The sequence below is a fragment of the Dermatophagoides farinae genome, chromosome 6 (genome assembly GCF_024713945.1).
Source record: "Dermatophagoides farinae isolate YC_2012a chromosome 6, ASM2471394v1, whole genome shotgun sequence".
Taxonomy (NCBI): Eukaryota; Metazoa; Arthropoda; class Arachnida; order Sarcoptiformes; family Pyroglyphidae; genus Dermatophagoides; species Dermatophagoides farinae.
Window position 1 is genome coordinate 51,940 of NC_134682.1, and position 14,893 is coordinate 66,832.

General features: G+C 37.2%; 4 protein-coding genes across 4 annotated transcripts; 3 read left to right on the top strand and 1 right to left on the bottom strand.

Annotated features, from left to right (window-relative positions):
* Positions 1-3: 3 nt before the first annotated feature.
* On the top strand, positions 4-1,464 carry Pex11ab (peroxisomal biogenesis factor 11ab). The gene is made up of 3 exons (XM_047057117.2): positions 4-109; positions 173-288; positions 343-1,464. Exons 1-3 carry the CDS (start codon positions 54-56, stop codon positions 807-809), a joined length of 639 nt encoding a protein of 212 aa, XP_046913073.2. The 5' UTR covers positions 4-53; the 3' UTR covers positions 810-1,464.
* Positions 1,465-1,609: 145 nt separating this feature from the next.
* On the top strand, positions 1,610-5,036 carry LOC124493977 (uncharacterized). Its single transcript, XM_047057111.2, has 3 exons — positions 1,610-3,604; positions 4,197-4,216; positions 4,328-5,036. The coding sequence occupies exons 1-3, from the start codon at positions 3,101-3,103 to the stop codon at positions 4,953-4,955; spliced, it is 1,152 nt and encodes a 383-aa protein (XP_046913067.2). The 5' UTR covers positions 1,610-3,100; the 3' UTR covers positions 4,956-5,036.
* A 3,571-nt stretch (positions 5,037-8,607) lies between these two features.
* Positions 8,608-11,739, bottom strand: LOC124494285 (uncharacterized). The gene is made up of 4 exons (XM_047057458.2): positions 11,240-11,739; positions 9,624-10,009; positions 9,496-9,515; positions 8,608-9,412 (listed from the first exon to the last, which is right to left on the bottom strand). Exons 1-4 carry the CDS (start codon positions 11,676-11,678, stop codon positions 8,608-8,610), a joined length of 1,650 nt encoding a protein of 549 aa, XP_046913414.2. The 5' UTR covers positions 11,679-11,739.
* Positions 11,740-12,989: 1,250 nt separating this feature from the next.
* Idi (Isopentenyl-diphosphate delta isomerase) lies at positions 12,990-14,388 on the top strand. Its single transcript, XM_047057459.2, has 2 exons — positions 12,990-13,325; positions 13,434-14,388. The coding sequence occupies exons 1-2, from the start codon at positions 13,312-13,314 to the stop codon at positions 14,218-14,220; spliced, it is 801 nt and encodes a 266-aa protein (XP_046913415.1). The 5' UTR covers positions 12,990-13,311; the 3' UTR covers positions 14,221-14,388.
* The last annotated feature ends 505 nt before the right edge of the window (positions 14,389-14,893 follow it).

Here is a 14,893-nt window from a genome sequence, read left to right on the forward strand (position 1 = left end):
GAGTGTCATTGGGTTTAATTCATCAACATCAAAAATTGAGCAGATACGAAAGAATGGATTCGGTAATGAAATTCAACATCTACAATGATGATCGTGAGAGGATTTTCCGGTAAGTTTACATTTCCAATATATCATATCAGAACCCATTGGCAATTGTGTTCATTTTTGTTAGGATCGTGCAATATGTCTCGCATTTATTGTGGGCCGTCCAGGATAAAATGGCCAATAATCCCGAAACAGTATTGCGATTGAAACAAATCGAAACAATGATGGCTTTATCAAGACAAGGTAAGATTTTGAATCAAAATGAAAACTGTGACTAAATGATGATGAACAACTTAGCTTTACGATTCGGCAAATTCAGCGAAGCATTCAATCTGTCCATTCATTCGATGCGTTTGCAGAACAACATGGTGTGTACAACACTGTCTTTGTCGCGAATATCGTACGGTCTTTATCTGCTGTGTGACAACATTGATTGGCTATCCAGAATCGGAGCTATTCGTTGCAATGAAGAGCGATTCGTTCAACTTGCTCAATCATATCTGCTCTATTCATCGGCACTGGCTGCTGTCAAGAATGTTTACCAATTGAAATTGATACACAATAATCGTGAACGATATGGCCAACAGCAACAAGACCTAATGAATTTGATTATGATGAACAAAGTATTATCGTTGCAAGTGGCCAAAAATCTCTGTGATATCTGTTTATGTTTACATTCATTACGAAAGATACAACTCTCTCCAATCAACGTGGGCCTGTTGGGCCTAATTTCATCGTTGATATTCCTGTTTAAACGACATTGATGAGCATTGATTATTGGTAATTCAATATTGGCAACCTTTAATCCTTTCGTCATGTTTACTAATTGCTAATTATCCGTTGGTTCATCCATTCAATTCAATTTTGCTATTCTTTACTATCTGGTTGCATCCAATCGAATCGAATCGGTGAATAAATGACCAATTTGGACCGTTTTCCATGATAATAAGCATGTACGGTAAATAATATGCTCGCTAATACTTTCCCACAGCAGTGACAAATTGAATTCGTTTCGTTTCGAATTGTGATTTGTAAGCTGATCCCATTCATTCACTCATTCATTGATTCAATTGTGAACACTATGGCTATAATGGAAATGCAATTCTCTCTCTCTCTCTCTGCCTCACTATCCAATTGTTATTTTTACGGTTAACTAAACATACACACAATGCAATCTCAATCTAATGCACTCGTCACACATACTTGGTCCAATCGTCATCGATGATCCTAATAATTGGCCAAAATGTAAATCTAGTGATTGAAACATATGACTGATTTGGTTCTATTTGGCTCTCTTTATCCCTGTAAAAAAATTACAAGCGATCAATCCACTCAAGTCGAAAAGTTTTAATCCCTAAACATTGTTTGAATGACAAATGCAATGCAACAATGCAATAAACTGGCTGCTGATTGGCTTTAATCTAGCGTGAATCAATCAACGAATCAATGAATGAATGGAACAGTCGATCACCAATCAATAATTCTCCCCGTTCCAAAATAATGGCTGTGGCGCCTCTTCTCAAATTGGTCTTTAATATATTTTGAAATCTTGAACTAAAAAGTGATTTATATACATACTCAGTCAGTCAGTCAGTCGGTTGGTTGGTTGGTTGGTTGGTTGATTGAAAACAGAGTTCATTTCGAGTGGCTCATAGACTTTCTGGCTTGTTCCCAAAATGCACAATTTTGTTGCCAACATTGATAATGGATCCATCACCATCGAATAGATTGCAAATTTGTTCTGATTCATTGAATCTCCATCTCGATCATCGGCGAATTGTATGCACGTGTAATTCAATGTTTTCATTCATTATTTTTTCAAATTGAAATGATTTACATTCGTGATTGAATGTTGTTTTGCCCACCATTCATTCACAATTGAGCTGTTTGATTGATTTTGACCATTGGGTCGTATGAAAAATTCGTGTGCAGCATTCGTACAGTTACACACCTGGTCAGTTTTGTAATGAACAAGTTTTCCGATGGCCATCATGATAAAAACAATAACAATCATTGTAATAATCCAGTTTGAGTGAAAACATAAATTGATTTGCCAGACTCAGACTGTCCAACAGATATTTACTGGGATAATCTCCACTGTCTGAGTGATGGAGACAAAATCTGACAGCCACGAATATTGCTACAATGATTGAATAATTGCTTATTAATTATCATTACAATTACAACATCTACATCTACATAGACATGGACACAGATTAACCCCATGTGGAGAGCAAGAGATTAGAGTGTAGAGAATGGCTGGTCACAAATTCATTCTATTAGCATGATAATGACCTGTCTCTCTCTCTCATTCTCGCTCCATTATTATTCACTGATAATCCTCCTAGATAGAGAGAAAATTACCCGATATTTTAGTCACAAGTTAAGTGCAATTTGTCGCGTCGTGAATTTCGCTCACACATACAGATCATTCAGATGGATTGATTGAAATTGAATTGCAATGAGAAAGATTATAACAAGGCCTGGCCTATTAGTCGGTGTGTTGAATTGATTTTATTAACCAACTTGGACGGTATGCAGAGCTCCACCTTAATCAATCGTCAAAATTAGCTAGAATGGGCGAGTATATTTGGCCATTGTGAATCAATTTTTGTTTAGAGTTTGTTGCTGCTGTTGTCAATATAACACCTTTCCAACGATTCGGGACAATCATTCATCAACAATAAACAATAATTGAATCAATGACAAGTTTATTATCCCACAACACACCAACCGAAATAGTTATGTCGGTCGGTAATGTGTAACATACTCACTACACATTTTCCATACGTGTGTCCCATGTGTCTAGGTGCGCATACTGCTATCAAAAAACATTCCCGTCGACGATTCTGTTTGCAGAATTGAAACACGTTCCTCAAACACAAACATTACAGTCTCCTTACGACAGCAATAAAAACAACAACAACGTTCATGTGCATTTTACTGTGATGATGATGATTGATTTGAATCGGTTGAATTAAAATTTAAAAATTTCGACTCTTGAAACGGAAATTAATTTTTTTTCATCTGTGAGAAACGGCAAGCTCTTAATGAAATGATGTCACCTAATGTGAAGGAATTGCAATCCTCATCAACAGCAGTGAGCGATATAATGGCCACCATGATATCACCCTATGGTTATGATTCAGCCACCAAGATTGACAATCATCAATCGACAATCAATTATCACATGAACAATGAATCAAAGCCTGTGACAAACAAAACCAACAGAAAAACAACACCATCATCGTCGTCGTCGTTATTTTTGATTGATCAGATTCTCAAAACGAATGATCAAATGTCCGACAGTGAAACCGGATCCGACACAGTTGATGATCGAGAAGCCATATCATTGGCTCTGATGGACGATGATGCAGATGATATTTTATCGCTTGAATCGATGCGTTCAAGTCGACGCAAAGTTCGTCGTAGCCGTACCACATTCACCACATATCAATTGCATCAATTGGAACGAGCTTTCGAAAAGACTCAATACCCGGACGTCTTTACACGCGAAGAATTGGCCATGAGATTGGATCTAAGCGAAGCCAGAATTCAGGTAAGCATCACACGGACACATAGACGAGAGAGTGAGAAATGAACAAATTGAATCTGAATTTATGAGGAGGATGAGGATGAGGATTACGTGACTATATTGATTGTGTGAATAAAAAACAAATTGATTCATTACTTGGCTAATCCGATTCCTCTTTTGAATCGAATCAAATGTTTTTGATCAACAAATTAATTCGATTCAAGAATTTGCCATAATTAGTTTGTTTGTTGACTGTATGGTGGTATACAGAGTAGAGAATCTTAATTCACTTTTAGTTGGCTCCCATGAGAGAGAACCATGATCATTTCTAATAGTGTGGCTTAGTATTCATTCCTCCAGAGAGTCGTACAATCGCACAATTCTCATTAAAGTTTGTCATTGTTTTTTTCATTGTTTTTATTTTCGTTGTTGTTGTTGTTGTTGTTGTTGTTTACAAAATTGATTGATTGAACTTGTTTTGTCAATCGTCTTATTCATGATCAATTTTGTATTAAATTAGCTTGTCAATTTTCCATCGTTTGATTTTTTTTCATTATTTTTCTCTGTTTTTTCAAAAAAAAACAAATTCAAATCTCCCGAATGAATGTTTGTGCAGGTCTGGTTCCAGAACCGAAGGTAGGTGTTCTTTTCCCCGATTGCCAATTTCCAAAAATTTCATTCTGTAATTTTTTTCTCCAATTTATTTATTTTCACAATTCACAATAAACAATAAACAATAAACACTAGAGCTAAATGGCGAAAGCGTGAGAAATCGGGTCGTAATGAATCGACAAGCCCGATGCCAATGCCAATGCCGATGATGATGATGATGATGACAAACAATGATGGCGGCAACAAACTAATCAGTGACAATGATCAACACGGAAAACAACAACCACCGACTGTATCACATGACATCGGACAATCATCAATGGCCAAATCACCCAAACCATTTGGACATTTGGCTTTTTCATCCTCCTCGTCATCATCATCATCATCATCGTCCACCTCGTCTACAAACGCGTCATCGTCCATGGACAGGTCAAAGATGCCGCCACCACCATTGAGCAACCCGAAAATGGCAACACCTATGCCCATGATGGCCATCTCAAATTACATCAGTCCACTACATTGGTCATTGGCTGGTTCACCACCTTCACACTTTCCTGTTGCAGCAACCCCCCCACCATCATCCTCATCATCACTATTGTCCAATTATCTACAACAACACCTATTCCGTTGGCCAACGGCTGCCGCCTACTTATTGGCCAATGGTGATGAAGGTAATCATAGTATTCATAGTCATAGTGATCGGCTACAACAATGGGAAACTTATCTCAAAGAAATTCAATTGCTACACGATGATCAGCGATAACCTTTAAACGATTCATTCATTCATTCATTGACTGTACAAAACTATGAACTGAATAATAAATCATATTATTATGCACATAAACAACACACAATGCGTCACTTTTATTTCTTTCTGCAATTTGCCTTTGGCCATAATAATCGAAGGGTCAAACACGCTTTACCTCGATGATTGATCAAATTGAATAAACAGACAATCAATCAATCATCATGAGCATGTTTACTGTGATTTTCATTTCATCCTTTAGGCATCCAAAAATTCAATTTGTATATGTGCTTTGAATCATCAGAGAAAATTAAATTCATTGCCAACACACTGGATAAATGGATGGGCAAACAACAACAAACCGAGCAAAACAATGGCAAAGATCTTAACGTGTCGTGCAAATTAAATTGAAAAAATAAAATGGTGAGTTGTGAAATCAAATCAAATTTAGATTTGCTTTTGCAAAATGATTATTAAATGCTCAACAACAAATCATACACTCGACTCGACTAGACTCGCAGATTCATTGTCATTCAATTCCATTTTTCTGGCTGAGTGAATAATTGTTTATTTGCTGCAGAGAAGCAACCTTTGTTCATCGTCATCGCAATGATTAAATGATTCGATGATGCTGCTTGACAACAACATGGACAGGAAACGTTGTCGTTATTTAAAATGGCGAAATGGTTAACATGATAAAAAATAATAAAAAGTGTCAGCTGATTTTCGCTTCATCGTTGTTTACATTCCGGATCATGGAGCTTTTCTCGATTGAATTCAATATAAGAGATATTTATATTTATTAGATAAGATAAGATGTTTCGCGACAATTCATTTAAACAATTGCCACACACACTCACTCACACACATTCATGAAATGACGAGTGTCGAGTTTGTTCACTGAATCATCATCATTTGAATTTCCTTAATTCAAGTTTAATTGAAATTCAAAATTGTTTCATTCATTCCATTCATTCAACCTAGCCATACACACAAATTATATAGCTGTTTGTTTCGATCCAACCATTCGTGTGTGAATGAATTAGTATCCGGCAATATCGAGTCTGATCCAAGATTTCCATCCAACAACACACAGAATGCCCATTATTAGCTTGCAATCGACCATTGGCAATGGCGACAAATATTAGTCAAATATTTACTCAACTTGATGCAGCCACTCACATTCATACATCCACATCCACATCCACACACATCCACACACACACACACACAATGGTCTTATTGGCAAGCTTGAAAATCAAATCAAATATCAACGAAACAACGAAACAACGACACACACACACACAAAGAATACAGGAGAGCAATGTGCCATTATCGTTGAATGGAATGGAATGGAATCGAGAGAACCAAGCACTTGGCAGAAAACTTTATTCAATTTGATGATTGGCAAATCATTTTATTATTAGCTTGTTAATTAAATTTAAATTGCATCATCATCGTCAATGGAATGGGAATTGGTTGCGCCGAATCATGGCCCTGAAGCTGTTTCCCACCACCACCACCACCAAATTGATGGTTTATGCAGACCCGTGGGCGACATTCATACAGCCAAATATTTGTAGCTGTCAACGGTCCAAATTGAATTATTCACTTACCGATCGATTCAGCATAATTTTCTCATTACTTGTGATAATTTGGCTACATTCTTGGTCATTGGTGATTCAGAAAAACAACAATCCCCTTTTCCGTCGCTGATTGATCTGAAATCGATTAGACTCATTCATTCATTGTGATTGGCCCTATTCTATTGTGATTGTGATTGTAAACTATCGACACAGTCTATTATAGACACAATTAATCGCCCGAATAGCCATGTATTTGAAAAAGGAGAACGGAAAATGTGCGCGCGCTCGATCCACCATGATTATGATTGAATAACAACAACGGACAACAACCAAACAACAACAACAACAATCGAGTCAACAACTTGGAACATATAGTTGTTTCTTTCTTTTTTGACACTTTTTTCCATTTGACAAAAGCGAATATTATCTAGTGTGATATATCTCCATGGGCCCATTCATTTTGATCATTTTCTCGTTTTCGGGTTCAAATATTTACCCAAACTTTTCTTTCTTTATGCTCGAAAGAAAAACGCTTTCCCATTGCCGAAATTGAGAAAGAAAACTTGCTTTTCAAATCGACAAACAACAACACAAACAGCCTTTGTTGTTGTCGTCGTCTTTATTGTTCGATGTGTGCTATAGGTGCAATGTTTGATTCACAACATTTGATTCACAATATCTGATTCACAATGTTTGATCAATATCGGTAATCGATTATATGATATATTGGTTCCGATCGATCGATCATGACTCTGGTTGAATTGAATCGAATGCCCAAAGACAATTCTGTAAATCTGCTGTAAATATAGACAAATACAAAATGGCAACATCATACATCATAGGTCTCTAATTAATTTGTGCTCGCTATTGCTGCAAGTAAAGACAAATTAATTAAATGGCAAATCAAATTTGCAGCATCGAGCAATCAACATGAAACATTAAGCAGCGAGCAAAAGAGATTATTAGATTTAGCAGTAAAAACATCAAATTACCCAATGGACTAAATTGGAAAATAAAGTTAACTTGTTCCATCTTCTCTATCTATCTACGTATACGTTATCTAATTTGGCATTCGATTTACTGGTGAGTTGTTTTTCGTTATTTTTTCCATTTCCATTTCCATTTTCACTTTAACTTGAACTGTAGAACCAAACAACGATCGAACGAAACGGGCACCCTATTAAATCGTATTAGTGTGGCACTTGGCATCGATTTTGTCTTTTTTCATTTTTGTTTAGTTTTGTTTTCTTGTTTTGTTTTGTTTTGTTTTGTTCCTCCTGCTGTAATCCACTCGGTGGCTAAATAATAAAAAAAAGTTGACTAATTTGCAATAATCAAACACTTGAATGCCATGTTCCATTTTTAGGAAATCATCCCAAGTAAATCCGATGTCAAGATTTAACGATAGAGAGCAATAATAATCATGAATGGCAGTGCAGATTATTAATCTGATTCTCATCCTCTCTCCCTCTCTCTCTCACTGAGTCTCGTTTCCATTTAATATTCATTCGTCATGATGGCAATGATTTCATTTGTCAATTATGATTATGCAGCTTGCCATGTTTAGTAATTGCATCATTCTACTTGAATCTAACCTAATCTCTCTCTTTCTCTTTTGTATGATGACCCATGATGCACAGCACAAAAAACATTTCATTCATTCGTTGGTTCATCGATTGGTAATATTGTAATAATCAAATTTCCAAGTTCAAGTTGGAAAATCTTTTCGACCGGAGAAATATTCTTCTTGCCATGCAACAACACAAGAGGATCGGATGCAGAGACTTTATCCAAGTAGTACCCGAGTGGTGAGTGTCGGGCATGGGTTTTTTCATCCATCCAATCCATCCAATTCATTCTTCTCTTTATTTGATTCGGCAAAATCAAATCAAATCTCGGGCAATTTCCTGCACCGGCAAATTGTGACAAAAAAGCTTCGTTCAACACACACACACACACACAGCATGGGTTCTGGTGAGTGAAAGGAAAAAACGTTTAAGTTTCATTACAATCATCGTTCATCGTTTATCGTTTATTATTATTGAATTCAATTTATTCCAGTGTTTATCATATGTATAAAATTGTCACTTTTGATTGACGTCAGCAGTGATGCTGTTGTGATTGAGACACACTGGTTTATCGCCATCATGATGATCATTATCAATCGATTCTGATGGCTGATTGTTTATCGATTCAATCGATATAGAAAGATTCAATGGACTAGTGGAAGGGCTGATTGATGTTGATGTGCATTTTTTACTTCGTAATTCTTCCCTGATTGCCATGTTATCGTCGATTGGCCAGGTCACTTTAGATTTCTGTTCCATTTCTTGATCATTGGATTGATCAATGGATGTATTGGCCAATAGTGGTATTTTGGTCGATGATTGTTGCTGGTCAAATCCGTGTGGATGCGGTAGATAATTGGAATAACTGGCATAAAAGGATGGACTAAACATGCTACAAAATGGACCATGAGATGAGGTGGTGGGTGGTGCAGGCATTTGTTGTTGACCCGTCGTTGAATTGGTTGCAAATCCGATGGCCGCAGCCGTTGCAAGCCAAGAATCCAAACTTGATACAAACGATGTGCCACTGGCCATCAATGGAGATGTCACACCTATGCTGGGCATCAGGAAATTCGAATTGAATGCATGAGATTTGATCGGATTGACAACCGATGAATTTATTGCTGTTGAGCTGGCCAAAGTAATCGGACGACCGGATGACGACGATGATGAAGACCGAGCTGGTGGTAATGGTGATGGTGGCGGCGATGATGACAATTGCATCGCAGTTGCATTGGTTGGACTTGGATCATAATCTTTGCCACCAAGACTTCGGTAGGAACTTTGATCGTCCAGTTTTTCCTGTCGTCTCCATTTGGCCCTTTTGGGTAGGAATTTAATTTATTTGAAAATTTAAAAACTGCCTCACTTGCCCATTTGGTTGAACAAACAAACAATATTTACCTTCGGTTTTGAAACCAAACCTGTTCCGGAAATGAAATTTTTTTGATAAAAATAAAATTTTCATGCACAACATAAATATTTATGATTCATGATTCACTGGAGTGATAATATTTGCTTAGTCATATTACCTGGACTCGTACTTCGGGCAGATTCACTTTCATTGCCAATTCTTCTCGGCTATACACATCGGGGTAGTGTGATTTCTCGAACGCTCGTTCCAATTCATGTAATTGATATGTTGTGAATGTGGTCCGATTACGGCGATGTTTCTTCTTATTACCATTTCCGCTGTTTCCACTGTCGCTGGCATCCGGGTTGCTAAGCATCGATTCACCATCATCATTGCCATCGAATAAGTCGGGCGACACATTCTTATTGCGTCCTACGCCAAATTCAACGTCCACATCGTCATCAACATCGTCGCCATGATCGGAATCATTGTTGTCATCACCATTGTGTTCCTCATTGCTAGCCGTGCAATGACCAATTTCACCATCATCCTCGCCATTATGGCCTAAAATCAATTGGTTCAATTAGTTTTCTTTCTGCAGTGAACATTGCTATAAACATTTTTCTTGTGACAAAAACAACCAACAATGACAAACTCAATCTCTCTATGATAATGAACTTTGATAGTTGGCGCCGATTCATCTAGATGCCTCTTTCTTTACCTGCCGCCAAACTATTGTGTGCGTGTGTGTGTGTGTTGATCTGATTAGAATGTTGAGCATGTTGGTATTTTGTTTGATTCAACGCGCTTCGCAAACTGTCTGTCTGAATTTGGTTCTTTTTGTCGTTGTGAAAAAGTGTCCATTGTGGATTAATAAAGGTAATAATCACCAGCCAGCCAGCCAGCCAGCTAGTCAGTCAGCGACATAATTGTCCCGTGCAATAATAGTTTCATAATTTTCTTGTTTCTTTTACAAATAGCCGCAGGTTGGTTGTGTTGTTTTGCATGAAAAGAAAGGTCCAAGAAAAGATTGACTAGTGTTGCCAATGTTCTAATGTTTCATTTTGATCATTACAATGACCATGTCTGTCTCTGTAGTTGAATTGAAACACTTTTCTCATCTATCAACAACCACAACCACAACAATAACAATAACAACAACAACAACAACAGCAATCTTGGAACAATTGGGCCAACAATAACATTGCCTCACTCTCCATATTGTGGTTTTGGTTCTGTTTTGGACAAACAAACACAATCGAAACCTGGTACTTTTCTTCTGCAATTGTTTTGTTTCCTACAGTTCGGCATTCTCCCTTTATATTCATCATGAATAAGGATTTATCCAGATTCAAACTAATCAAACAATTATCAACGAAAACAAATTTCATTTCAATTCAAAATTGAAACCCACCAATGTCTCTGGATGTCATTTGAGACAATTTGCAAACTAACTGAATGACTGATTCGATTAAAATATTGCATAATCATTTGCCAGCAGCAGCAACAGAATGGTTACAAAATCAAAAGTTTTGCTGTCACAATGTAACCCCGTGCTGGTCGTTGAAATTGGTTGCCATAATTTGCAAAAACATTTTCCATTCATTATCGAGGATGATGAATCAAATGGAATGACAGTAACAGAAATCGAATTGAATGCATTCACTAATTGGTTAGATGACCTGCTGTGTGTGTGTGTGTTTATGTTTACTAGGCTATCATTATCATTCTATCACTAATCTTGTCTTTGCACTTATGATCCATATTCAACCTCAAGTCATTCACGCTACTTACCGTGATCGTGGTTATTGTGATGCTGGTGATGGTGCACACAGGACAACAGACAATTGAATGTGGATGTTTGGTTGTGGTGTCGTTGTTTGGACGATATGGTTGCAGCAGCATTAAACTTGTTGGATGATGATTTCAAGCCGAGTATCTCGTCGATACTGTATCGATTCGATCGATGGTCAACGATGGCTGTATTGATATCTTTGCGTATCTTTAGATTGTGCAATTGGCTATTATTGTTATTGCAATTGAATTGAGCAAACATTTGGCCACAGTGATCCAGTTTGCCTTGGTTATCATTATTGCTACATTTATCCATCGATTCATGTAGATTGGGGATAAAAACCAGTTTTCGCATCTCGTTTTTCAACGTCGATTCCACATCATGTTGATGATGATGGTGATGATGATCCAAGTAAAATGAATTATTCTCCATAATCATTCGATTGTCCAATTAATCAAAACAATCACCAAAGGATTATAACCATCACCATTGGAAACAAATCAAGCGAACACCTCGACCAAGATTGTCTGAATGAAACTGGAATGATCAATGCACAGACACTTTATATTACACAATCCAAACCAACAGACAGACATGTACTGATGAACAACAAAGTTGACAAACTCAAATTACCTATATATAGAGAGAGAGAGAGAGAGCGTAGAGTGACTAGAATTGAATGGCTTCATGATGATCAAATCATCATCATTATTATGACGAGCAAAGGCACATTCGACATTCACATGATCTGAATTGTCGATGACAGAAAATTGCACAATGGAATAAGCATTCTATGATTCGATTATATGGACGCCTCACATCATAATGCATTGCCGATTCTTGATCGTTGGATTTATGTCTAACAATTTTGCCAACACCACATCAGACCAGACACACGCACACACACAAATACACTTGGTTCATATTCAATGTTTAAATGAATTGTATTTTCAAATTAAATCTTCCACTCTCATCTCCCCCTCTAATGTGTCGATTCGATTATTGTTATTATCATTGATCATCGTCGTCACACAGGATGCGGCACCAAATTTCATAACCATAAAAGTTGCCATACATTCTCTAATACCTCTACAATCGTCCATTTACTGCTTCTCGCCAATATCCGGGAATTTTGTTCAATTCTGCTTCTGCTGCTGCATTCTGGAACAATGATTCTGGTTGATGGGCCAATTATAGAGAATGTAATATTATAGGGAGGACTTTGATTGCACCCGCCGTCAATGTGTGTGTGTGTGTGTCTGTGTCTATCGTTGACTGTATACAATCCGGTTGAAAGCTATATAATTGCCGACCAATCCTGGTCTGCCGATCGTTATTGGCTCCACCTTGTTTTCGGGCTATATCTATGACGTTTGTTTTTGTTCAACCAGATGATTGCCCATCATCAGGATGAATCAAATTGATTATACCACACTCACAGACACACAGACAATACTATTGTAATTGATGATTCAATTTGTACTGCGACCAAATATTTTCATTTCCAATCAATTCAATTCTATTCGATTCTTGCAAACCAAACTGAAAGACCAGTACCATCTATGATCGAAACCAGAAAACGAGTAGAGTTCGATAGCAAAGAAATAATTTTTGTCGAAAAGTCAAATCAATTCGGTTCGAAAGAGAAAATTTCAAAATAAGTAATATATTCCGCCATCTATCGAACAAGAATAAAACTTTTTGTGATTTTTTTTCATCGATATCCATGAAAACGATACAACTCAAACTGCACCGTCTCCCTTCAAATCAGCTGAATGTGCGAGAAAAAAGCAATCCAGTTTGTCCATGATTTGAATCAATAATTTATACACCTGTGTAGTATTGTTGAATCTATTTTTAATTTTTTTTAAATCGGTTTTTCCTCTTCATTTCTCACACCTAGGACACATCGATTTGTCCTAAATTTATCGATGACGAATAACCCTAAACGGCTTCAATGGACATTGCATTTTGTGGCCAAGAAATCAACCGTTACGTTTTTGTTTTATTGAGGAAAAGTTTGAATTTGAACATATTTCACTGACGAAACGAAAACCTGACGCATCGATCAATGACAATCATAAGGTAAATCATGTGTGTGTATGTGTATGTTTGTGTTAATCATTCTAACCACTTGTCACTTGTTTGTTTTCTATTTCTATTTAAACGAATGATGATTTACTTTTCTCGTAGTTTCGTATCGCAGAGTGTGACCAAATTGGCCATAACATCGCGGATTCCATCATTGACAAGTGCATTTCAGTATCATTCACGGTTCATGATGAGCACGATCGGCAACCCGAAAGTCGAACTAGATAATTACGATCAAGGTCAAGTGGAATTGCTCAATGAAAAATGCATTCTAGTCGACCAGAACGATGAGGTGGTCGGGAGTGAGTCGAAAAAAGCCTGCCATTTAATGGCCAACATCAACAAAGGCCTCCTGCATCGTGCATTCAGCGTTCTCATATTCAATTCGAAAAATGAATTCCTTCTCACTCAACGATCGGACAAGAAAATCACATTTCCCGGCTATTATACCAACACCTGTTGTAGCCATCCATTATATACGCCATTAGAGATGGAACAATCTGATGCTATCGGTGTGAAACGTGCCGCTCAACGCCGTCTTCATCTCGAGCTTGGCATCAATCCATTGGAAATTCCATTGTCAGAGATGAAATTCATGACACGTTTCCTGTACAAAGCGTCGTCAAACGATGTCTGGGGTGAACACGAAATCGATTATGCGTTGATCATACATCGAGATGTGGCCATCAATCCAGATCCGGATGAAGTGAAATCATATCGATTCATTTCTCGCCATGAATTGCTACCATTTTTGGATGCTGAAAACGCCAAAGGTTCGCCCACCACACCATGGTTCAGGATCATGTTGGAGAAATTCTTCTTTAAATGGTGGGATAATCTCGATAATCTGGATCAATTTGTTGAACCGAATAAATTGTATGGATTATAAAATTTAACGATAACGACTATTCTTTCCTCGTGACTACAATCGCTGTCAATAGATGGCGATGTTGTGTCTTTAATTGTTGTCTATGATGATTGTCATGCAAACAATGCAGATGATGTTTATTTTTTCTTTTTCAAATCGGTAATAAATGCTTTTGTATCTTAAATCTAATTAAACATTTGCTGTGTGTTTGTGTTTGGTTTCATCGTCGTCATTTCCGGAATTTCGGAACATCTCGCTATGCAATGTAAGTCTGAGACACAGAAGCGTAGAAGTGAATTCATTCATTGCACACATTAGAACAGGACATAGTCAACTGATGATGGAACGTTTGTTCGCACAATAATCGTTTACCGCCTATTGAGAGATGACAGCGAAAAAAACAACAAAAACAACCGAATAAGATGCCAAACATTCGTTCCTACGAGACCGATTTCACTCTCTCTCTCTCTTTCTCACTGTGATCTCTCAGTTTCTCAATATCGATATTTCACAAGTTTAAGCCAAGCACAAAGAATTTAATATCACAGCCAGACTTACTGCCTGCTATTTCGTTTATGACATTGGTTTTTTCAAAACTAAATTTATTACATGCACTCTATATGTGTGTGCATTGGTTTGGATTCTTATTTGTGAGCCCATCATCATCATCATCAACCCTGAAAAAATTCATCAC

Excerpts from the sequence above, each read along its gene's own strand:
- Pex11ab (XM_047057117.2), top strand. The coding sequence starts at position 54 with ATGGATTCGGTAATGAAATTCAACATCTACAATGATGATCGTGAGAGG. Across the intron at positions 110-172 it reads GATCGTGAGAGGATTTTCCG|GATCGTGCAATATGTCTCGC; the intron begins GTAAGTTTACAT and ends CATTTTTGTTAG. Across the intron at positions 289-342 it reads GATGGCTTTATCAAGACAAG|CTTTACGATTCGGCAAATTC; the intron begins GTAAGATTTTGA and ends TGAACAACTTAG.
- LOC124493977 (XM_047057111.2), top strand. The coding sequence starts at position 3,101 with ATGATGTCACCTAATGTGAAGGAATTGCAATCCTCATCAACAGCAGTG. Across the intron at positions 3,605-4,196 it reads TAAGCGAAGCCAGAATTCAG|GTCTGGTTCCAGAACCGAAG; the intron begins GTAAGCATCACA and ends ATGTTTGTGCAG. Across the intron at positions 4,217-4,327 it reads GTCTGGTTCCAGAACCGAAG|AGCTAAATGGCGAAAGCGTG; the intron begins GTAGGTGTTCTT and ends AATAAACACTAG.
- LOC124494285 (XM_047057458.2), bottom strand. The coding sequence starts at position 11,678 with ATGATTATGGAGAATAATTCATTTTACTTGGATCATCATCACCATCAT. Across the intron at positions 10,010-11,239 it reads TCACAATAACCACGATCACG|GCCATAATGGCGAGGATGAT; the intron begins GTAAGTAGCGTG and ends AATTGATTTTAG. Across the intron at positions 9,413-9,495 it reads GTTTGGTTTCAAAACCGAAG|GGCCAAATGGAGACGACAGG; the intron begins GTAAATATTGTT and ends CCTACCCAAAAG.